The sequence below is a fragment of the Crocodylus porosus genome, unplaced genomic scaffold, assembly GCF_001723895.1.
Source record: "Crocodylus porosus isolate Cpor-Errol unplaced genomic scaffold, CroPor_comp1, whole genome shotgun sequence".
Lineage (NCBI taxonomy): Eukaryota > Metazoa > Chordata > Crocodylia > Crocodylidae > Crocodylus > Crocodylus porosus.
Window position 1 is genome coordinate 205,186,663 of NW_017728886.1, and position 22,928 is coordinate 205,209,590.

Here is a 22,928-nt window from a genome sequence, read left to right on the forward strand (position 1 = left end):
CTCCTCAAGGATCTTCTCAAAGAATTTCCCAAGGATAGAGGTAAGACTGATGGGCCTATAGTTGCCCGGGTCCTCTCTCTTCCCTTTTTTGAAGATGGGGACCATGTTAGCTATCTTCCAGTCATCTGGCACCTGGCCCAAGAACCACGAGCGCTCGTAAAGCCATGCCAAGGGCCCTGCAATAACCCCAGCTAGTTCCCTCAACACCCTGGGGTGGAGAGCACCTGGACCCACTGACTTGAACATGTCCAGCCCCTCCAGAAGCTCTCTAACCCGGTCCTCCCCAACCTGAGGTTTGGAGGCGTTCCCCTCGAGTCCATCTGGCATCATAGCGGGGAAGTCCCGGTCCCTGCACAAGCAAACGGACGTGAAGAATTGGTCAAAGAGTTCTGCTTTCTCCTCCGGTGCAACCACCAGATTGCTCAGCCTACTTTGCAGGGGCCCCACATTACCCGGTGCCTTCTTCGTCCTCCCTATGTATTTGAAAAAGGACTTTTTATTATCCTTGATCTTGGACGCTAGTTCTAGCTCTATGTCTGCCTTAGCTTTCCTGAGAGCCCCTCTACAGGCCCAAGCAGAGGAGGTATACTCCTCTTTGGAGATAGCACCACCCTTCCACTAGGTGTACACCACCTTTTTGGCAAGCAGGAATTCCCGGACGCCCTTGGTGAGCCAGGGGGGCTTTCGGGCACTCTTGCCCCCCCCCCTTGCTTCTTGTTGGGATGGACGCCCCTTGGGCAATCACATTGGCCAACTCCCTCAGTACCCCTGGGTGCATGTCTGGTCCCATGGACATGTTCTTTCACCACCATCAGGTGCTCACCTCCTCCCCAAACTGCTGCCATGTGGTAGTCTGGGAGTTGACCTTGCCTGTGAAGACTGGGGTGAAAGAGAGAGGCATTGAGTACTTCAGCCTTTTCCACATCACGCTACTAGGTTGCCTCCCCCCATCCAGTGAGGGACTTACACTTTCCCTGATCTTCCTCCTGTCAATGACATACTTGTAAAAACCTCTTACCTTTCATGTTCCTTGCTAACTGCAACTCCAATTATGCTTTGGCCTTCCTGATTTCATCCCTGCATGCCCAAGCAATACTTATATTCCTCCCTAGTTGTCTGGTCAACTTTCCACTTCTTATAAGCTTCCTTTTTGTGTTTTAGCTCACTGAAGAGGTCCTCTGTTAAGCCAAGCTGGTCTTCTGCTATACTAGCTAAGCCTTTCTACCCATCAGTTCCCTGCATCTGCTGTCTCTGTCCTTCCTTTCCTCAGAATCCTAAACTCGAATCATCTCGTGGTCACTGCTGCCCAAGCTGCCATCCACTTTTATGTTCCCCACCAATTCTTCCCTGTTTGTGAGCAGTAGGTCAAGAACAGCATGCCCCCCAGCCGGCCTTTCCAACACTCGCTGCCCTCACCCTTTCCAAAAAGTTCCTGGACTGCCTGTGTATTGCTGTATTGCCCTCCCAGAAGATGTCAGGTTGACTGAAATCCCCCATGAAAACCAGGGCCTGTGATCTGGAAGCTTCCACTAGCAGTTTAAAGAAATCCTCATCCACCACATCCTCCTGGTCTGGTGGTCTATCAGATACCGACCATGACTTCCTCCTTGCTGCTCCTCCCTCCGACCATAACCCAGAGACTTTCAACAGGCCTATCTCCAGTTTCATACTGAGGCTCTGACCAATTATACAGCTTTTACATAAAGCCAAACTCCTCCTCTTCTCCCTTGCCTGTCCTTCTTGACCAGTTTATACCCATCCATGACAGTGCTCCAGTCATACAAGCTATTCCACCCATCGCATCATAGTTCCATGACTGCGTGAGGACTTGCAGTTCTTCCTGCTCGCTCCCCAGGCTCCCTGCATTTGAGTACAGACATTGGAGGTAACTAGCCAGTTGCCCTACTTTCTCAGGAAGAATGAAAAGGCCTCTGCTGTTGACCCCTTCTGCTTGTGCTTCCTCCAGGTCATCTACTTCCTCATTTACTTCAGGACTTTGGTCTCCAACCCCTGGCAAACATGGTTTAAAGCCCCCTCGTTAGGTTCTATTATACTGATATAATATATTTGGATTTTCAAAAAGTTTTCAATATGGTCCCTCACCAAAGACATTTAAAAAAACTGCATTGCCACAGGACTGAAGAGAAGCTTCTTTCGTGGACTGAGAGCTGGTTAAAAGGCAGGAAGCAAAGTGTAGGGCTAAATAGTTACTTTACAGAATGAGAACAGTTAAAAGTGAGGGACATGAAGGGATCTGTGCTGAGCCCAATTTTATTAAACATTTTCATCAAGGAAATGGAAATGGGGGTGCAGAGTGAAATCTCCAAGTTTGCAGATAATACCAAATTATTCCAGGTAATCAAATCCCAAGGTGATGGAAAGGAGCTGCAGAAAGATCTCACCAAGCTAAGAGTGAGCAAAAGTGGTAGAAGGACTTCAGTTATGACAAGTTCAAGGTAATGTATATGGGGAAAAATAACTTGAACTATATGTACACAATATTGGGTTCTGAACTAGCTGTTACAACTCAGGAAAGTCCTTGGCATTATTTTTAGAAAACTACCTACATCAGCTAAACATGCAGGGGTGACCAAAAAAAGCCAGCAAGTTGTTGGATATCATCAAGAGGTGAACTGAAAACAAAATGGAGAATACCATTATGCCATTATACAATTCTATGGTGTGCCCACATCTTGAATACTGCATGCGGTTCTGGTCTCTGCATCTCCAAAAGATGGTAGAAGAATTAAAAAAGGTACACTGAAGGACAACCAAAATGAACAGGAGGAGAGGATTTGCCATACCAGGAGAGACTAAAAAGGCTAGAACTCTTCAATTTGGAAAGGAGAAGGCTGGGGGGGTGGGGGCATGGGACAGGCAGCAGGAGCAGCAAGGAGATGTGGACAACGTGGACGGAAGCATTATTTAGCAAGTCCCAGAATACTAGAATAGTGGTTACCCCTAAAAATGAGGTGACCAATTTAAAACCAACAAGAGAAAGTACTTTTTTATGCAATGAGTAACTAACTTATGGAATTCATTGCAGCAAGAGATGGTAGAAGCAGATAGCATAGCCAGGGTCAAAAAGAGACTAGGAAAATGGACAAATGATAGATCTATTAATAGCTGTTGAACAGAATGATTCGACATTTTCCTCTGGTATCTCTTAACCAATAATGGTGAATGCCAGGCAGGGTAACGAATTGGAGATAGATTACTCCAGGGACATGCAGTTCGATGCTCTCCCTCTAAAGCATCCAATCTTATTATAATCAGAGACAGGCTTTTGGGCAGATGGGCCATTGGTCTAGTTCAGTATGGCACTTCCTATGTAGCAGAAAACATCAAGGATTGATTGAATGGAGAGGAAGGAAAGACTATACATTTGTTAAGGTAAGAAAATAACAGAACATGAATTACCTTAGCATTAATAAAACATTTAAGAGTCTAAGTCTCTATTTTCTAAGAGAGGAATTCACTTTACAGCTGAGCAACTAAGGACACCTACTTGACATACGGTTGGAAAATGTGGCCTCATTTTACTATAAATGACATCTTATTTCAAGGACACCACGAGAAACGGAAAGGATGAAAACAGAACATCACCAGCACACAGGAAGGAGGACGTTTACCAAAAGGACTAATCTGTCCAGAAATTCTGAACTGCTCTAATCCCACAATCAAACAAAAAAGTTCTAAGTGTGGATATGGAAGGAAAACTCTCAAGGAAAAAAACTGACTGAGCTGACAGAACATCTCCAGGTTGCATTACTGTTGTCCCTTTTGTGGCATTGGCTATTTCTGATCAAGTCTAAATATATATACTTGAAGAGTATGTGCTACTTGTCATCATGGCATCCCCAAGAATGAACATGGACAGGATTTACTAGACATGAGGAGTGAGTTTCTATAACTTCAACTAAAACACCTCCAATAAATAAAGGTCAGCTCAGCTGTATGTTATCCCATGCTATGAAAGCAAAGTCCATTAAGCGCTTCTCACCTTGAAGAGTTAGTAGCAAGTTCATTAACCAGAAAAAAAACCCTCCATACTTTCACTAAAGCACTATTATCTGAGCTTTCATATATAGTTCTAATAATAGAAGAATATCACAAAGTAGCTACAGGCAGCACTGTAACATTCATTTCAGACTTTGCCTCCTCCAACCCAGAATATATTTTTAGACATGTCAGGTCACAACTATTTAATTTTTCTACTTTCTCCCACACATCAAAACAGAATCTAAGCTGTTCCTCCCCATCCCGTAGCCTTTCCCTGAGAAAGGAGAACATTTAAAAAAACCAAAAACAGTGCACACCTAAATACGTTGCAATATAGAAATACAGCTCATCTCGATCTTGAGGGTTGTAGAATTTTAAGTAGATGTCAGAACAGAGGTCATTTTCTGTGCAAAATACTTCTAGTCCCTTAGAAATTCAAGAAAGAAAAAGATTAAAGTCTAAAATTCAACAATAGCACATTAGTGACTGATTTCAGTTACTGATCTTAGGTTATAGCTGTTCCCATTGAATTTGGCAGCAGTTTTGTCCAAGTATTTTGCTATTTATAAATATTCCTCCCCTGCCCACACAAGAGATTGAAGTCAGTTTAAGGACTCGATATAAAATTTATCCTATAGGACAGAACCAAAATAAGCCCCTTGGATCCATCAGGCATGTAGCTGGGAAAAAACAAAAAAAAACCACCCCCCACAAAAACCAAAAAAAAAAACCAAACACCCCACTCAGCCATCCTTTCCCCCCTAGTTTTGTTAAAAGTAGACTTTCCATTTATATCATGTTAAAAACAGAACTGTGAAAGAATGCAACTAGGACTCCATGGCTAAACTTTGTACCACTTCTTTCCCATTCCTCATAGTCGTATCACATCACACAATGCAATTTCTTCCCTGTTCACTGAAGTTGTATGGCACCTTTCAGCTGACATTTACTGATATAGTTACAATACAAAAGAATATATTGTTTGAAAAGTCATTAGGGATGCCAATGTTTAATAAGCTGACCACGTATTTCAGCTTTCTGAAGCCAGTGAATACACTGTGTAGTCCCAAAGAGACATTATGATAAATGGAAGAAGTCGGCCTTACTTCACTGCAGAACTGCACTACAGATTAAAAGAACATGGGAATACGATTAAGTTTTGATCGCAATTCACACATTAAATAAAAAATGTTAAGCAACTTTTTACCAGCCTTAACACCTGGCTTAGTTTTCAATTACACCAAACTGAAATAATCAATGTAGCCATGAAAGAGGTCCCCTTTATCCTACAGGTAGATAGTCTGCAGTCTCTCTCTGCTTTTGATTTCTACTTTGTCAACACAATGAGAATAAAGACATTCTAAGTGGCAAAAAGAAATGCAGGCCTGTACTTCTAAAATACCTTCCCCTTTCCGCCCTATCAACTAACACCTGCAATTTCAGAGAAAGTCTGACTGGTATTAGCAATGCATATAACTAGAAATAAAAAGCTCCAGCTTACCACTGGCATTAGACCATGACGTCTTTTATAGATGCGACGGACATTGTGCAATGTTATTTGCACCACAGGTTTCTGTAGGATAAAAATTTAGAAAAAGTGCCAAGGCCATTAGTGCTACATAGGTAGTACTACACTAATCGATTTTAGAATTATGAAGGTTTTTCTCTATTGGAGAGATATAACATCTGATATCATTTGCATACATCATTCTCATTCCTCTGCCACTAAAGAAATAGTTACTTTAATAATAACTATTTTGCTATTGCCAGCTGTTTGATCTTAAGGGCAAGTTAAGTGGCAACTCCATTGCTTATTTCTAACCTCTGTCCTAAAAGACACTAGTCAGAGATATGGTAGACAAATTGAGGAAATTGCCAGAATATGGAAAGAGTCAGCTTCCTAGCTAGTTATACCACCTTATGGACAAACATGAAATAGCATTTCTAATGTAAAACACCAGATGGCAGTGGATCATACATACTTCATCATTCTGCATTCACAATATACCCAAGATCTGTTATAAATCTCATTCTAAGCTTACAATAGTGCTTGTCCTCTACACTGTATGTGAAGAGACTATGCAAATTTGAGGAAAACAGCTATACATTTTTCATCAGCATCCAAGAAGATTTAACCTGGCTCTTTATCATGTGTTCTTATAGCGAGTTTTCTTATGAGGAATAAGTTATATTTTTCATAGGAGAGCAGGATGGAGAAGCCATACATGTATTTCCTAGCTAATTACTTACTGGATACCCATTCAGAGGTTGGAAATACAGGTTTGCATCAGTGACACACACATGACCTGGATTAGTCACTAATGGCGTCACCATTTCTGCTTCACATTCCATATGTAACGTTTCAGAAATGCTCTGAAATCTATAAGAAAGCAGGAATAAGTTTACCAGTCTTTGTTCCTGCTTAACTGAAATGGTCTTTTAAACTGCTCTAGAAATATTTTTATGAGCACCTTACTGAATACCTAAAAAAAAAAAGTACCCTGAGAATATTTAACAAAGTTCTTTCCTCACAGTTATTTTTCCTTCTGTTGAGCACAAAATTCTTATACCTCTCTACAATACTCCGATGCAGCTATCAAGTCTGTGCACTGGCAGCTCCACACACACACACACCATTTCATTTTTCAAAAATTTTACCTTTGTGCCAAACAACTTGTGAATTAAAAAGAAAGACATTTTGAAGTATAAATTGTAAGATTTACCTTGGATACTGGAGGACTTACTGTCCTCTATGGCAGGGCTGCCTAACTTCAAAGTGGCTGGGAGTCACATACCCCAGAAGCCACACTAGCAGAGGCTGCACACCTCACGGGCTGCACCAGGGTGACCCAGGCCCACCCGACCCTACCCCCAGGCCACACTCAGACACTCCCCCCCGCCCCCCACTAACTTCTGCACCATGTAACCTACCCACCTACTGAACCCATAAACACTCCATTCCCCTCTACTGCACAGCACACCCATGAACCCTCTCCCCCCTGCTGTAATGCATGCCTGAGAAGCTTCCCCACTTCCTGCTGCAACTCTTGCCCGTATCTCCTTCTGCATTGCAGGCCCCAGGCTCACCCCCAGCTCCGTATGTTACTTCACTGCCCAGACCCCTGGGCCAGGGGCAGAAAACAGCAGCTGGATGAGGAAGGGAGAGCCCAGAGACTCCAACTGGAGAGCATGTACTGCTGGGCAAGAGCCCAGGAGCCTCAATTTAATACCTCACAGCTGCATGTGGCCCATGCTGAACATAACATGCTACAGTTCTGGGCCACAATGCAAGCCTAAGTAAATGTTCTATATTAAAGTACTTATGCTGTAGTTAATAAGCATTTGCTCAAAGTTAGAATTAATTCTAGCATCTCAAATGAACTAAATGTGCAGTACAAAAGCACAAAAAATAAGTTATTGAAAACATACCTGTTTTTATCAAATGATGTTCTAGCCAAACGTGACTGCAATATAGCAGTTATCTAATGAAAGAAGGGTAAAGTTTTTTATGTTCCTAATTGCAGTTGCATCAACATCAATAAAAGCATGCTCATAGGAGGTGTCAAAAGTTTACCATGGCAGCCTGATCTCCCAGTTCATCCAGATGAGAGGCCCTGTAAAGCTATTTTAGAGAGAAATCAGTGTGGGTGATGAAACAAATACCATATAGGACTAAATCTGTTTTCTGACAATTCAGAAGTCAAGTAAGAGCACAAAGGACACACCGCAGTCTTGCAGACAGAATGCAAAGAGAGGATTCAGTCATTTACTCTAAAGATAGAGATAACCATTTCAAAGTTTTGTTAACAGTTTCTTTACAATCAACTGCTACCAGGAAATGAAAGTTTTTATAAAGGGAAGTGCAAAACAGTTTTTAGAAATATGCCATTTGCTTAGGGTTTTTGAATTAGGGTACTCCAACCTATTTGCTTTCTGAATATAAAACTGTTCAATCTATTTGCTTTGAAGACAGACTCTTGCTGTATTATAAACTGAAGCTAAAAAAAGTGTGTACCTGAAGCAGAGTCTGTATAACATCCTCCACCTTCCCAGCAACATCCAACTGAAAGACGTATTCATTTTTACCCTAATAAAACAAAGTGAAAACAATACTGGATAGAACACTAAAATTAAAGCTAACCAACCCCCCCAACAATATATTTTTTAAAGCTGGCAGCATTCCTGAAATATTTTGAATTTCACACTCATGGGAAACTCTGTAAATATACTACATGTATATTTTCTTTGCAATAAATATTCCCTTTGAATTATATTTTGCAAGTTATTCAGTATTTAACAAACATTTGAAAAGACATTTTCAAAAAATAGCATTAGAAGCAAAGTCTCAAGTACTTATGCATCTAACATAGCAAATGTTTTTTTAAAAAGTGGCAGGACCCATTTTAGAGGATAGTGTAGCTTTGCACAATGCAGAAAAAGGTTTTCAGTCAACAACTGCCTTAAAGGATAAAAGCATACAGATTAACTGCAGTATAGTTCTTTTTTCCTTCAGACATTTTACTTCCTTGTTCAACACCCTAGAAATAGAGGTTTAATTTGAACTAACTTGTCTTTAGGACTGAATAGTATTACATCAAGTGAGTATACACATGCACGTGCTTTTTAATAAAAAATGCAAAAGATATGAAGAGTAAAATAGGTTTTGAACAATGGAATATGGGTACTGAAAAGTTAACCTCTGCAAACTCAGGGAAAAATAACTGCACAAAACCAGATGATTTTCAGCTCAATGTAATAGTCACAGTTTACAGAAATCTAATAAGTAAACCAATAATGTAAAGAGAAAGCAAGACATCTCAAAGAATTTGGATTGGGGAATAAGAAAAAGAGATTTGAGAAAAAATAAGTTCTAGCACATATGTAACTAGAGGTCCCCTGTGGCAGATTTCAGGACTGTCCCATTGTATTACTATGAATACCTCTGAGAAATCAGGGGGCCTTTTATAGCTATGTATAGGGTGGTGGATTTATAGGCAACAATGACAAAGACCGTTTTCCCAAACACATGGAAACATAATTCAGAACTACTACACAGATTTTAAAAGGGAGATTGGATGAGTGATTTCAAAGTACAGATACCTCAGAGGGCATTTACAAGGTGTACTGCTGTTCATTATAGGAACATGAATTTGTGGGCTGTGTCACTCAATTTTCCTCTTACAAAAGAGAAGACAGAACACTGTGCAACTTAAATTCTTGTACCAGTTTGCTTTTTACTAGCAACTTTAAATAAGAATGCAATTTTTTGGTGTTTGAACCTATGCCCTATTCTTCCAAAGGAAATACAAAAAAGCTTGTTATTTTCTCTTTCATTTCTCTTCACTTGTTCTGGTTTGAACCACTGATTGAGAAGCCTATAAATGTATAAATACTCCTGAAGTTTGCTTCAGTATCAGGTCATGGAAGACTAAGACTTTTGACAAAGTTACCTCAAAAATCTTAATGTCCATCAGATAAAATGGAAAAATTATTCTAAGTGTTTTGATTTTACTCCCATATTCTTCAACACAATAATTAAATAATCTGATTCTTACAAGGATTTTTATGAACGGTACTTTTGTTCTTGAATTGGCAAAAAACCATAAGAAAGGGTTCACTTACTCTTTCAGTTTTGTACGGTGCAATAATGTTTCGTTCTTTAATGAGATGAACCTAAAAAAAGATAATATAATTTGATTTGTGAATTATCATTTGGTGCAATATGTAGATAAAGAATGCAAGTATGTGTGTTCAAGGATGCAAGGAGGGGGGCAGCAGAGGAATGCAGTGGAATTCATGAATTTGGAAGTTGGAAGAAGGAATTACAGTGGCTGGAGGACAGGAATATGAGAAATGCTTCATCACATCCAAAAAGAGACCTATCCCATTCTAGAATGTAGCCACTACTCGATACTACAAGAAACCTAGAACTGGATATGTATAAACCTATCTATAGGTTAAGTTCTTCTTAATTTAAAAGTTATGCTTCTTAATTTAAAAGTTATGCTTCTTAATTTAAAAGTTATGTCTTAAAAGTATTAGAACTCATATCTACTCTAAGTCTTTAAATCAAACTGATTTTAAACCAAGCAAAAGCTAAAACACTTTTAGTGGCTGATATACAATTTTTAAGCCTACATAGTAGGTAAATGTCTGAAATTATATGCATTATTTATTCCATTCGATTTCACTTTAACTCCCACAGTAAGAACCGTTAGACAATAGAACAAGATGCCCAGGGAAGTTATAGAATCTCCTTCAATAGAAGTTTTCAAGGCCATGATTTGTGCTGGAAAAAACCCCTTTTTTCCTGGCACAAAAAAAGTGAACATATTACAGGTGTTCAAGCAATTTGTAGGAGAAAAAAGAATGATTCCACACAAACTTTTTTTAAACAACTTTGCTGTTTTCCAGCATACATGTAATGCCTGTTCAGTTATAGGTAGGGAGATGGGTATCCCTCAAGACTTCAACTCTCCCTCCCACCTCCAAGGAAAAGAGAGAGAATGAACAGTTTAGATATCCCACACCCGGGTGCAAGCTGTCAGGTAGCTCTGAAAGGAGCAGACTGCTGCAGATGCTTGAGTAGTCTTGGCTCTCTCCAGCACTGTTCAAACAGCTTCATGGCTCTCCCCACTCCCCATCCTTTGACCAGCACCAGGGAGCTGAGGAACTGCTCAAAGCATGGCACAACTTCCCTTCCCTTACCTATTCCCCCTGCCTGTTCAGCCAAAGAGCACAGCAGGCAAGCAAAAGGGTGAAGGGATGGGGTTAGGGTTAGGAAATTCCCCCCACCATTGCAAGAGCTCTGGCAAAAACTGGAGCTCTGGCAGTACTACCAGGGGTGATGGGACAAAGAAAGCAGCTCTCTCCTACCAGATATTCACTGACAGGTCTGCCCCCTTTCCTGGAAAGGAAGGCTCTTGATAATTGGGTACTCCTGGGAGGAGAGAACAAAGAAGCAGCCCACTATCACCCCTTGGCTGAAGAGCAGGCCTTTTTGGAGCTAGAATGCCTGTACGCTCCCCCTCGCCACATTTTGTGGCACTGCAAATTCATGACTGTTTGGTGTCTTATCAAGGACAGTAGAGAAGTAGCACATCCTACATCTGTGCAGGGGCTGGACTGGATGACCCCTAAGAACCCCTCCAACAGCATAATTGTAAGTACTACTTATTACAACGCAGATGCAATTCATGGGCATCAGTAAAAAAATGCCTTTGTATGAAGGTTATTTACAGATGTTCAGTTGCTACCAAAGAATCTCCATCTCCACACAAGCAGCTGTTCAAGTTTTTTCTCACAAAGCAACAAGTGGCCACTCCAGAAGAAAAACAACACTGGAACAAGGAGATTTATTCTCCCAAGACAAACTTTCTGTATACTTTCCCACAGCTTAACACCTCCTAGAGAACAGAGGTAAAAACTCCCATTCCAAGACTGGGGTCACCTGAGGCTGGAGAAGGAACCAAGGCAGCTGCTACCCTTCTCCCATTGACCACCTACTTCTCACACCAGCATTCCCAGTGTGAGAAGCAGGCAGGGGCTTGGCTCCCTCCGTTTGGCTCCCAGCACCTGGCAGCAGATTGCAAAGAGCATTGCAGCCTCTGCCTGCTTTCCACACCAGTCCCCAGGATGAGAAGAGGGCAGGGGTTGCCCTGCTGCTCCCTCTGCTCTGCTCCATAAGACCAGGAGCAGAATAGTGAAGTGGTTGCTCCAGACAGGAGGCTTTGCCTTGCTGCTCCCCTCTCCTCCTGGATCAGTCCTGGATGGGAGAAGAGCTTGGAGAATGGGCTGGGGGCTGTGCCTCGCTGCCTCCCAGTCCAATCCAGGAAAGGAGAAAAGCAACTGCCACTGCTCATTGCCTCTTCTGTTTTCATTATTGTAGTTACACTGGGTAAAAATATCAGCATAACCTCTAAGACTTTTCCAGGGTAAGCAAGGTGCTATTTTTTTATTTATATACATCTATATATTTTACAGTTGCAAGTAAAAGTGAAGCATACACTTATTTCAGCACAAAATAAACTTCTGCTTCTTTTACTAAAATATTTACCACTTAGAAATCCACCAGAAAATGACCATAAGATGTTAACTAAATCAGGTGAAAAAAAAAAGGTGATTCACCCTGGTCACAAAGGACTTCAAGGAAAGTGTTCCCATTTTTCCTAAAAGAGTTGCTTTTAAAAATTTCAAAATCAACTGTATTTTTAATTAAAGCTACTGTATCTATAGTTTATAGATATTAACCGTAATTAAGACACTCCTGTCAAAATATTATTTGTACTATTTTTAAAATCATCTACTGATTAGTGCTGAACATGCACTAGAGCCCAATGTTTAGACAGTCTTCCCATTTACCTCAATGGCAGGACTTTTTGCAAAACTAACATGTTAAATCCCTATGATAATGAAGTGTTGAAAAACTATAAGACGTAGCAAGACCAAAATTAGTAAGTCTCATAGACAAAAAACACTTAAGAAAAGCATTATTCTTCCTTTCTCAAGTTACTTCTGAAAATATTGTCTTTATTATGAAATTTCCCAATAAAAACTTGTGATGCAGACTCAGCACGGCAAACTATGATCTTTTCAGGTAGGTTTCTTGAAATACTAAATTTGTGTTTCATATAAGGTTGCAGGTGTTTTATGGCTGTTCTTGTTTCCAAGATACTTTAATAACAATAATGGTGAATATCCCCCCTTAACTAACTGTGTCTAATACTGATTTTAGTAAATACTGAACAGAAAAAAATTCTTATTTGCCAAAAAAAACTGGGGATGTCTTACCTGATTTGATGTGATAGAAATCCCTCCAGATATCTCCCTAAAACATAAATACAGTATATTTGAAAAGCAGAATTCAACTTACTAAAACCAAAAAATGTATGCATCTGAACTTCTTAAAATTCACAAACCTTGCAAAATGCTTATTTGCTTCATTGTCTTCTGGTGCTTCTATACTAAGACAGTCTCTCAGTGGTATCTGTAACAAATTATAGAAATACAGTTCATTTTAAAATGCATTTTAAAAGGAAACCAAGATACTACCAGGTTATAAGACCATACAACTTACTTTAATAATAGGGTGGATATTGTCATCAGGTTCAAAAATAACCGACTTGGAACAGATTTTTAGTGAACCTCTTATTTGCCTAGAAATGAAAAGAAAATCATGATGATAATGCCAAATCATTATACAGTATAATGGCAAAATGATTTTAATGAATTTTTAAATAAATACAAGTAGATGGGTTTTCTACCTTTCACCTCTACAGCCTTTGTTTATATGATTAGCTGTATGCTGTTCAAAGTAATATTCTTCCAGATTAAGGAGCAGTAAGGAAAACCTATAAATGAAAAAAAAGTTAAGAAAATATATAAGAAGCTTTCTTCATAAAAGAGAACAGTCTGTGCTATTTTTAATTGAACTACACTGTCAAATGGGCACAATTAAAAGCATTAAAAATGTGCTGCAGCTTCTCTCACTTGAAAATATCTAAAAGTGTTGTATTTACACCTGACATGAAGAAAAAATAAGTTTTCTATCCTACATCTTCTATTAGTTTTTTTCAGGAGTTGAGGTTGTTGGCCTCATACCCCACACAAAAGATGCCTGGCAAAGTACAACAAATGCAGAGAGTCTGCATGATGAAACAAAATAGTAATGGTATGAGACTAATAACATTTGCCACTTCATGGAACATGATTAAAAGTACAACATTCCTACGTAAGAAAAATATATATAAGGACTCCTCATTTTCTCCTGATGGAAGAATTTACAACCATATTGGCTATGCAGAGAAGGCATACAAGACAAATTTTGGAAACTGAGGCAGAAGGTATCAGACCTTGAGGTAGACCAAGGCAACAATGGCAAGATAACAAACACTGATCTGGAAGGGCTAGGTGAAGATGTGACAAAATAAAAGGAGATTGAACAGGACAGGAGAAGGCTATAGTCAAAGTGGAAGGCCTGCAAGACCAGGGCCAGATCGTTTTGATTGTTGCGTTGTTTATAAAACCTTAACTGGGCCTTCTGTAGAAACAGTAGTGTGTGATGATAACGCATATGCACAAGGCCCCAGCCTTATTCAGTTCAGGCTGGAGTTGATGTACGGATCATTCCAGATTGTACGGTGAAGTCGGTTTCATCTGTGGCAAAAGCTAGAAAGCATCCCGTTAACAAAGGGGGTGGGGAGACGGAAGAGAGAGGATTATTTTGTGACTAACGCAGTTGAATGTTTCACTAAAAACTGGATCCTACTCTTACTTCTCTGTTCCTTTGGGATGCTGGGCAATTTGCTTAAACCAATATTTTCACAACTGGGGCCAGGTCCTAAAGGATTAAGTGACCTAACATGCCTAAGTTCAAAACTGAGATCTAGGACACCTTCTCTGCAGTTGCCTAGTTCTGGAGGTGCTTAAAAATTCAGTAGTTAAATCTATGACTTTCAAATTCCCTAGATGTCTGGCTACTTAGGATGGGGCAGTGCTGTTCTAGCCTCCCCTACAGTTCCTCTCCAAATGCAAACTCCCCCACAATCCACCCTCAAGCCCCACCCACAAAGGCCCCCACCCACTTATACCATACCACACCACCCCAAACCCCTGCACAAGCATCACTCCCACAAACCCTACACAGGTCCAGCAGGCGTGCATCCCCATGGGACCACAGGTCCAAGGTGGCAGATGCTGTCGCAGGTAGCAACAGGTCACAGCCAGGCAACAGCTCCTACTGCCAGACTGCTGCAGTGGGTAGAAGGTGCAGGGGCCACTCTAGATTAGGGCTGCTTCAACAGTTCAGCTGGCACAAGGTATCTGGGGACACTAGCCCCAACTGGCCAGGCATCAGAAGCCCCCGAGGGTGAGTAGCCCTGAGCTACTCGCCAGGGAAGTTCTCTACAGTGCTGGGGCCAGCATAGGTGCTGGCCCCAGTCTCTAGCTCCCCCATCTGAAGGTCCAGGAGGAGCTGGGCAGAGTCAGTTTGCCCCCAGTGGCACAATTTGCCCCACACTAAAGTGTTTGTTCAGACACGTATGCTGAGGCACAAATCCTCAGTACAAGTTTGTGCTGCTGCTACCCGAGCTGCTGCAAGGGCACATTACTGCATGTGTGGATGTGCCCAGAGATTTCAAATAGAAATCCAGAGTTGTGGTCTTTCCCATGTTTTTTTTTGCAACAGAAAAATGCACTATTTTCTATAGCCAAAAAAGGAGTGAAAATTAAAAGCTAGCATATTCTAAGGGGTGGCTTGAGTTTATATTGGGGTGCCTCATGATTGAGAACCGGTATCCTATCTAAGAGAGAAAGGTTTGAATACTGGAGAGGAGGTCAAAGATAGTCTCTGGGCTCAATCTGGCCCATGGAGGCCTGTGAAGCTTCCCAAAGAACTGGAAGTTTGCCACCTAGATGAGCTATAGCAATGTTAATTGCCATTTGTGGAGCTGCAACAATTGATGCTGGTGGTAGGAGGTGTGGCTTCTGCAAAAACTACAGAAGTTGTGACAATTAATACTATCAAATTTCCAGCCCCATTCCAGGCCAAATGACGCTACTCCATGGCACAGAACTAGCCCATGGACTGGCCCCATGCAACTCATTTGCCCCATTGGGCTGGATGAGTTTGCATCCAAGTTTTATTTACTCTACACCAGCGGACAACATATGGGAAAAAAAACCCGAAGAGAAAACAATATACCGAAGTACTCATTAAGAGAACATCCTGTGCACTGGACTCCTGGAAAATAGCCATTAATTACATAATCATAGTGTGTCATAATAATCATAGTGTGGCTATAATCCTATTGGCCTGATCCAAGGTCTATTTAAGTCAATAAAAATCTCTCCATTGACTCCAATGTTCTTTAAAGGCCCTAAGTGTCCTTTAATTTAGACCCTTTGGTACAAGTATATGACCGGAAACACTTGACAGTTATGCTGCCTCCCTATAAACAAAGTTTTTTTAATAGTTACATCCACAAACTAAAGGGTCACCGTTCAATTTTGCTGCTCAAGAATGCTTGATATGAGACAATACAACTTCAGTAATACATACTTCATTTAGCATTTTATTTTGCATATGGAACTGAAAGGAAGAAAACAGCAAGAAAAATGCAAGACATTTTGGAAGCAATATACTTCAAAGCAAAAAACAAAAGGAAAAGCTTGCTGAGGCCATGGACAGGAATGCATTTGAATCGCACCAATTCCACTCCAATTTTGAGCACTCCAAATTCAGTGCCATACAGATTAATTGCACCCCTCCCCCTGCCCCCAGTTCCCCTCCACCCCACCAGAACACTTGTTATAGGCCAGGGGTGATCAGAGTTACTGACCCTGGGAGCCAGAGAACAGGGGAAGGGAGGTGGCTGCTGAGTGACCCAGAGTAGAGGTGATCACCCTCCTACCCTGCACCTCTGAGCCACTCTGGTTTTTCCCACAGGGAGGGAGGAGGGCAGGATCAGGGCGTGCTCCCCACAGGGAAAGCTGGAGCAGCAGGAGGTGCTGGGCTGCGCTGTCGCCAAGGCTGGAGTCGCCTTGGGTAGAAGTGGGCAGGGCTTCAGCCAATTTCCAGAGAGCTGCAAGTACCGTGCTGATGAGCCGCAGTTTGGCCACTGTGGTTATAGGTGGTTGCTCAGTCTTCTGGCATCCTACAGTTCTTCATTTCTCTTCCCCTCCCACAGACCCAGACCCTAGGAAAAGTAGGGAGCAGGTGAGACAGCCAGGAGTACTCTTGTCCACCAAGCTGTGCTTGGGAACCTCTGGAAGCTACGAGGCATGCAAAGAAACATTCACTCCAGTCCCCTGGCCCCAGAAGACCAACCCCCTGGAGCATTCAGAGCATTTCAGGAAGAGCTTCAATGATGTTCCTCATTTTCTGAGGATCATTTTTTTGATACTCTTGGCCATTTTTGAAGTTCTGTTTTGGCTGTACATGCCTGCACACACAGTCTGAAGCACTTCAAAGGCATGTCAAATATTTCAAACAGTAGGTCTGTCTTGGCCCCCTGAACTACACAAGTGAGGCCAGATTTCCAGAGCTTAAATTCCATGTAGGCAGCTAGTAAAATGCAAAATGTCTGCCACCCCGATGTACTCAGTGCTTTTGGACTACCAAGCCTTAAGTACAGAAGGTGAACACTTTTAAAAAAAACACTCTGCATTTAAAATCTAATAACTGCTTTTATTCAGAGAGAAAGATAACTGGAATCACCACACACCTAAGATCTTAAAATTTGGCTTCTATTTGGGTAGAATAAGATCAAAGAACTTCAGTTTAAAGCTGCATCCACAAGAGAATACTTTTCAGTATGCCATTTTAATACTACCAGAGATGTGAACAAACTGCAGACTCAGTGTATTCTTTTCCTAGATCAGGACTTAACTATCCTTCCAGTTCTGGAGTTACAGCAGTCAAAATAAGCAAACACAACAAAATGGATTACAACAGGCAATACCTAGCTTTTGTCCATGTGCACTACAGCTGTTGGTAAAAGCAAAACAGTCAAAACACAATATGACAGTTCAGTCCAATAAAATCTTTGCAATGGGCAGATTGCAGCAAAGGGGGTACATGCATATATAATGTTTTCCACAAAGTGATGGCAATCAGCATCAACCAAGGGAACTTGGGAAACTATACAAGTTACTGAGCTAATCTTAAATTAAATATTTCTTGTGGGAGGTGTGGGAGGATACCTTAAAACAGGAGGCACAGTTATATCAATATATTTAAAAAAATGAAAAAGGCGAGAGTGAGGAATTCAACTGATATTAAAGTTAAACTAATTAGCCTATTTCCAAAACAGAAAGAACTGAAATACTATACTACACAATGACTCGCTTGCAGTGAGGTAGCTTAACCAACTCCTCAATGCTAGAAAAAGAAAGAGTCAACTAAGGTTGCTATGTTTATTTACTGATGTGATGAGAGCTGTTCCCCAATCCCAACAATAGCACCTGCTGCCATGCCACATGTGCAAGGCAGAAAGTGCAAGTTTGGGATTGGGGATCAGATCCAAATTGTGCCATTACTACTTGCCAGTACATGAGGAGCACCAAATCTTGATCTCTCCGCACTGCCAAGTTGAAAGCTACGGCTGGGACCAACAATCAGCTGATTGTTGGTCCCAACCCTGGAACCATTTCAGAGTCTTGAACTGGCTCCAGTGAAATTCTGGCAGCCAAGGCAGACAATGAGCCTATTTTTGGTCCTAGCCTCGGGACCACACCATGGCTGGTGGAGACTCCAATGTGGTCCTGGGGCTGGGGAAGCTATCTATGCATGCAGCTTCAAATTAAGACACAATGGAAGCCAGCCACAACATTATTAGACTCATTTTGCTGAATAATTGTGTGGCTGCTTCCACATTCTGTGGCTCTATTAATTGCCTGAACATGTGACTGGGTTACTAGTTAAGGCACAATTAACAGGTTATAGATTTCATAGATTTCATGGACATTAGGGCTAGAAGGGACCTTGGAGGATCATTGAGTCCAGCCCCCTGCGCCGAAAGGGCAGGAAGTCACCTGGGGTCATAGGATTTTTTTCCTTTTAGTGAAGCAAGCCTGATATTTGGCTCATCCCAGGTAAAAAAAAACAAAACAGGCAAACACGAAGTCCCTTCCTATTCTATTAAAATAGGACCTAGAAGTCCCAACTAAGATCTGAGCCTCATTGTGCCATCAGCTGTACCAACATCAATTGCAAGACAGGTGGCCTCTGTCCAAAGGTCTTAAAACCTAGACTGACCACACAGAGAGCAAGCTAGAAGAGAAACTGAGGCACAGCAGCTTGCCACAAGTCGCATCTTAAGTGTAATGTCTGCCATAGACTTAAGTGGAAGCACTCCTTTTCCAGGAAATAACACCTCAGTCCAAAGAACAGTTACAGAAAAGTGCTTAAGCCCATAGTCATGAGCATCAGAAGTCATCAACCCCAGAAAAGCAGAGAGATAACACAGGCTTTTGGCTAAGACTTCCTATGAATGCATATTTAAACTTTCAGGATGCCTATACGTGAGCGCCAAGGCTGCTCTGACATGCTGGAATTCCAGCATGTTGGAGCAGATTCTATTAATCAAGTCAACTGGAGTGTGGCAGTTGCATGAGATGCAGGAGGCTGCTACACCACGGCATCAGTGCCCTTGTGCATAAAAATGGCAGCAGGGGTGCTTGAACAAAAGCTCTTTCAGTGAGTTTTAGTTCAAGCACCCTGCTGCCATTTTTAAGTGCAGGGATGCTGATACAGAAGACATGGTGGCACTTTAATTAGAGCAGCTAACTCTTGAAGCCACTCTAATAAAAGCACTGCCCCTGCCGCACCCCTTGCAGCACATATAAGAGTGCCCTTAGTTTTCAGCAATCATTTATACCACCACCACTAGAAAGAAAGGTGGTAAAATCCAGGACACATATCCAAGATGTACACGAAAATACTACAGGGCACTTCTAGTAGCTGGGAAATGCATACGAAGCCTGACCTTACACCATGTTATGTGCTGTTTATAAGACTTTTACACCTCATAAATACTTCTTATATAGCCATTTTCATCCATAGATCTCAAAGACAATCAGTTTAATTACTGTCATCTAACATGAGCAAACTGAGATACCCGAAAGATCTTGTCCAAATCACCAAATGTACCAGTGGCAGAGCCAGCTCTAGCATCCATATTTTCCCAAGTCCAAGTCCAGTGTCTAGTCCATTAGGCCAAACTGACTTGTACAGTACAAATAAAAAGCCTTGTGATGAGCAGCCCTTCACAGCATCATGCAGACAATTTTGCGCACAGATTGAAACTGCCAAGTAAAACAAGAGACAGTTGCCATACTGTGAGATTTCCAAGAGATTCTTTCACGGAACAAGGAGTACTACATTACAACTATATTAACTGGCATAACTGAATAATAATTCAAAAGTTTATTTTGTGCCTAGTATGGGCATCCTGCTGTGAAGGATTTTTTTAAAACAACTTTGCGATAATAAGTAAACAAAAAAACCCATTCCAAATAAATGCCAAATCCTAGTATTAGCTATACTTTGCGTTTTGAAGCACCACACTTAACGAGAATCAGATAAAATGAGGACAGTGTCAATGCCCCAATGAGAACCCATTTCTACCACACTATTCAGAGATACTCCTGAGATATCTTCAATTAATAGGTACTTGAACATGTCCTACAACCTCCACTCCAGGACCCGTTTCTGCCAAATCAACCTATTTGTAGTGAGAGAAGACAGCTACAGAGTTCTTCATTAAAGAAAACAAAATAAAAGCTCTATGTCTACTCAGTGCTTTCTTCCATGGTGTACATTTATTGGAGGAAGTGTGATGTTACTTAGTATTTCCCACATAGGCAGTTTTAAGCTTCATCTCTGAAAACTGTTTTGCATGGATGAATTTGTGCACTTATGCAGCCTGAATGAAATTAAGGGGCTATGCAGAACAACTTGCAGAAGCAAAAATCTTCAGCAAAGTCTAGAATCAGCAAATTATTCCTGCAACCTAAAACAGTTTAAAGTAACGATCTCTAAAATGTGATTAAAGCATCTTTAAATAAGAAGTGCAACTCATTACTGACATCCGAACAATAGCTGCCCCTACACTTCTGTTTATATTTTGCAATATGACGACGAAAGAAGGTTATCAGTTTAGAAGAAAAGTAGAATGATTATTTTCAGAATCCGTCTGCAAGCTTTTATGCTGCCAATATATTATACACAAAACAGAACGCTAATGCAGAAACAGATAAGTCTCCTGAACAGGAAGCACAATAGCATGCAAGACGTGAGCCAAAAGAATTCCATTTATAAAAGATCCTTGTATCTAATGCCAGAACAAGGAGCTAAATTTGCCCCCATCTGTGTTCACGGCCAATGGGCTACAGAACTTAATTTGTAATTGAAACAATGATCTAACAGAAAAGACAAACACTTGCCATACTTGTAAATTATAAATTTGCACACTGGTAAATTTTGTAACTGAAATTAGTTAACAGGAAGCATTGCTTGCTTGTTAGAAACCTTTACAAACTTCAAAAGGCATATATTTCTAGTATGTACAAAATAGAACAAGTCAAAAGACTACAGCACGTTCTTCAATTTTCTTCTCTTATTGTTTCATGCTTTTTGTGGATCAGAGAAACAAACATGGATGCTTACAATTTCAATAGGATCTCTCTGCTTTCAGTCTATTAGGAGACCTCACACAAAGTGAGAAGTTTGTTTTTGTTTTGTTTTTTAAGTGAAACAATGCTGTCTGGCTTTTGTGCAACTTGTGTGCACACGATTCTTTTATGATTTTTTCTGAGGTTTGTAAACTATAGAGAAAGGTTTATGAAATCAGATACTAAAGAAAGATAAATCGATTGATAAATTATTCTCGTACAGTTTAAAAGCCATTTTCCATTGCACTTGTACATAAGGTAATAGCTACTTGTTATAGAATCAGTTTCTTAAAAAGCAGTTAAGAGTACTTTTAGATACAATGCCTGCTTCCAAATCAATTTTACTCTTTTTACCATGTCTTGCATAACTTTGTTCCCACATTAAAAAAAGCCACACCCAGAGGGAACTAAGAAAGAAATTGACTATACATAATTTTTAATCAAAAGCACAAAATGAAGAAAGGAAAAACAATCTTTCAATTTATAGAGCTACAGCAGTCAAGATGACACATTCACTGATTACTGGAAAATCAGTGAGAACATAAATTAATTTTTCTTGGATTGTGTAATTGCATTTAATTGTTCAAATTAGAAACAAGTTTATATTCAGGATAAGGCAAGGTAATATATGAAGGGGGATAAAACCCTCTCCATTACCTACTTACAGTGGTTTAAGAGCCCTGCTAGCAGTGATGGTAACAGACCTACAGGTAACAGTGGACTGTGAAATAGGGTAGCAGAAGACCAGTACGTTTTACTAGTTCTCCATTTAACACAACAGGAAAAAAAAATAAAGAAACCCACCAGAAAAATAACATAGCTGGTGGAACAGAACTGTTCTCTTTCCCACTCTTAATTTTTGGTTAAGAAGTTTTCCTCCTCCAGCCCCTTGCCCCCACAGTCAGCAAGGGTTTTTTTCTATGCTCTATGTACCTCACCTCCACAGCCTTGACATACCCAGGAGTCAAACCCTGGTCCCTTTGGCAATGCGCAAGATTATCCAAGGAGTGCTGAATCCTACCAGAACCCTCAAGAAAAGTAAAGCAATCCAACAGATACGTGCATCTATTGCATACTTAAAGCTTTAACTGTTTTACCCTGGCTTCCCCTATCCACATGAGGCCTGGTTCATTACTCATTCAGTCTGCCTCATCATCACATGGTTTTTCTAGCCAAGTGTGAAGAGCGGCTGTGCAACCATCAGCTGCAGAGAAGCACTGGCATCAGGAGTCAGACAAAAAACTAGAATTCTTGGTTCCAAAATGATACTCTTTATTAGACGAGCTGGGGAACTGCAAGAAAACTGTCCTTTTCTGCAAGCTTCTGGGATCAAAGTCCCTTCGTCAGGCTCTGGTAAAAGTACAGATGGTACAAGATGGTAAAAAGCATCATTTTGGAACCAAGAGTTCTAGTTTTTTGTAGGCCAACGTGGCTACCAAGTACACCCCTGACATGGAAGATACTGAATTTTAGCCGATTCTGGATTAGAAACATCCAGAGTGGCATTTATAAAGGGCTCACATTCAACTAGTTCACCATCCCAGACCTACTGCAACCATCCCATCCCCACTGCTCCTGGCCCTGCGGTTACTCAGACAGGAGGCAGGTGCGCCGCAGTGTTATATCTCCATTGGACGTCAAGTGGTAGCATCACAATAATCCATTCACTGAGGCTTTCCGAATAAAGGTAGAGAACTAAACATATGGTTTTCAACCACAAAGACCCCTAGGACAACCTTTTTTTTTTTTTTTTT

At 40.9% G+C, this 22,928-nt stretch overlaps 1 protein-coding gene across 2 annotated transcripts in view; it reads right to left on the reverse strand.

The window, feature by feature from the left end:
- NSMAF (neutral sphingomyelinase activation associated factor) overlaps positions 1 to 22,928 on the reverse strand; it is a 57,490-nt gene that overhangs the window by 33,729 nt on the left and 833 nt on the right. Inside the window, exons 2-12 of one of the 2 annotated variants that reach the window (XM_019548428.1) lie at positions 13,266 to 13,357; positions 13,079 to 13,157; positions 12,921 to 12,988; positions 12,793 to 12,829; positions 9,625 to 9,675; positions 8,018 to 8,089; positions 7,577 to 7,624; positions 7,432 to 7,484; positions 6,253 to 6,382; positions 5,504 to 5,575; positions 4,320 to 4,428 (exon numbers count right to left, since the gene is read on the reverse strand). In XM_019548428.1, the coding sequence (XP_019403973.1) occupies positions 4,320 to 4,428; positions 5,504 to 5,575; positions 6,253 to 6,382; positions 7,432 to 7,484; positions 7,577 to 7,624; positions 8,018 to 8,089; positions 9,625 to 9,675; positions 12,793 to 12,829; positions 12,921 to 12,988; positions 13,079 to 13,157; positions 13,266 to 13,357 (811 nt within the window). Of the gene's footprint in view, positions 1 to 4,319; positions 4,429 to 5,503; positions 5,576 to 6,252; positions 6,383 to 7,431; positions 7,485 to 7,576; positions 7,625 to 8,017; positions 8,090 to 9,624; positions 9,676 to 10,878; positions 10,910 to 12,792; positions 12,830 to 12,920; positions 12,989 to 13,078; positions 13,158 to 13,265; positions 13,358 to 22,928 lie in introns of those variants that run through there. The other variant, XM_019548436.1, reaches the window with a different exon arrangement.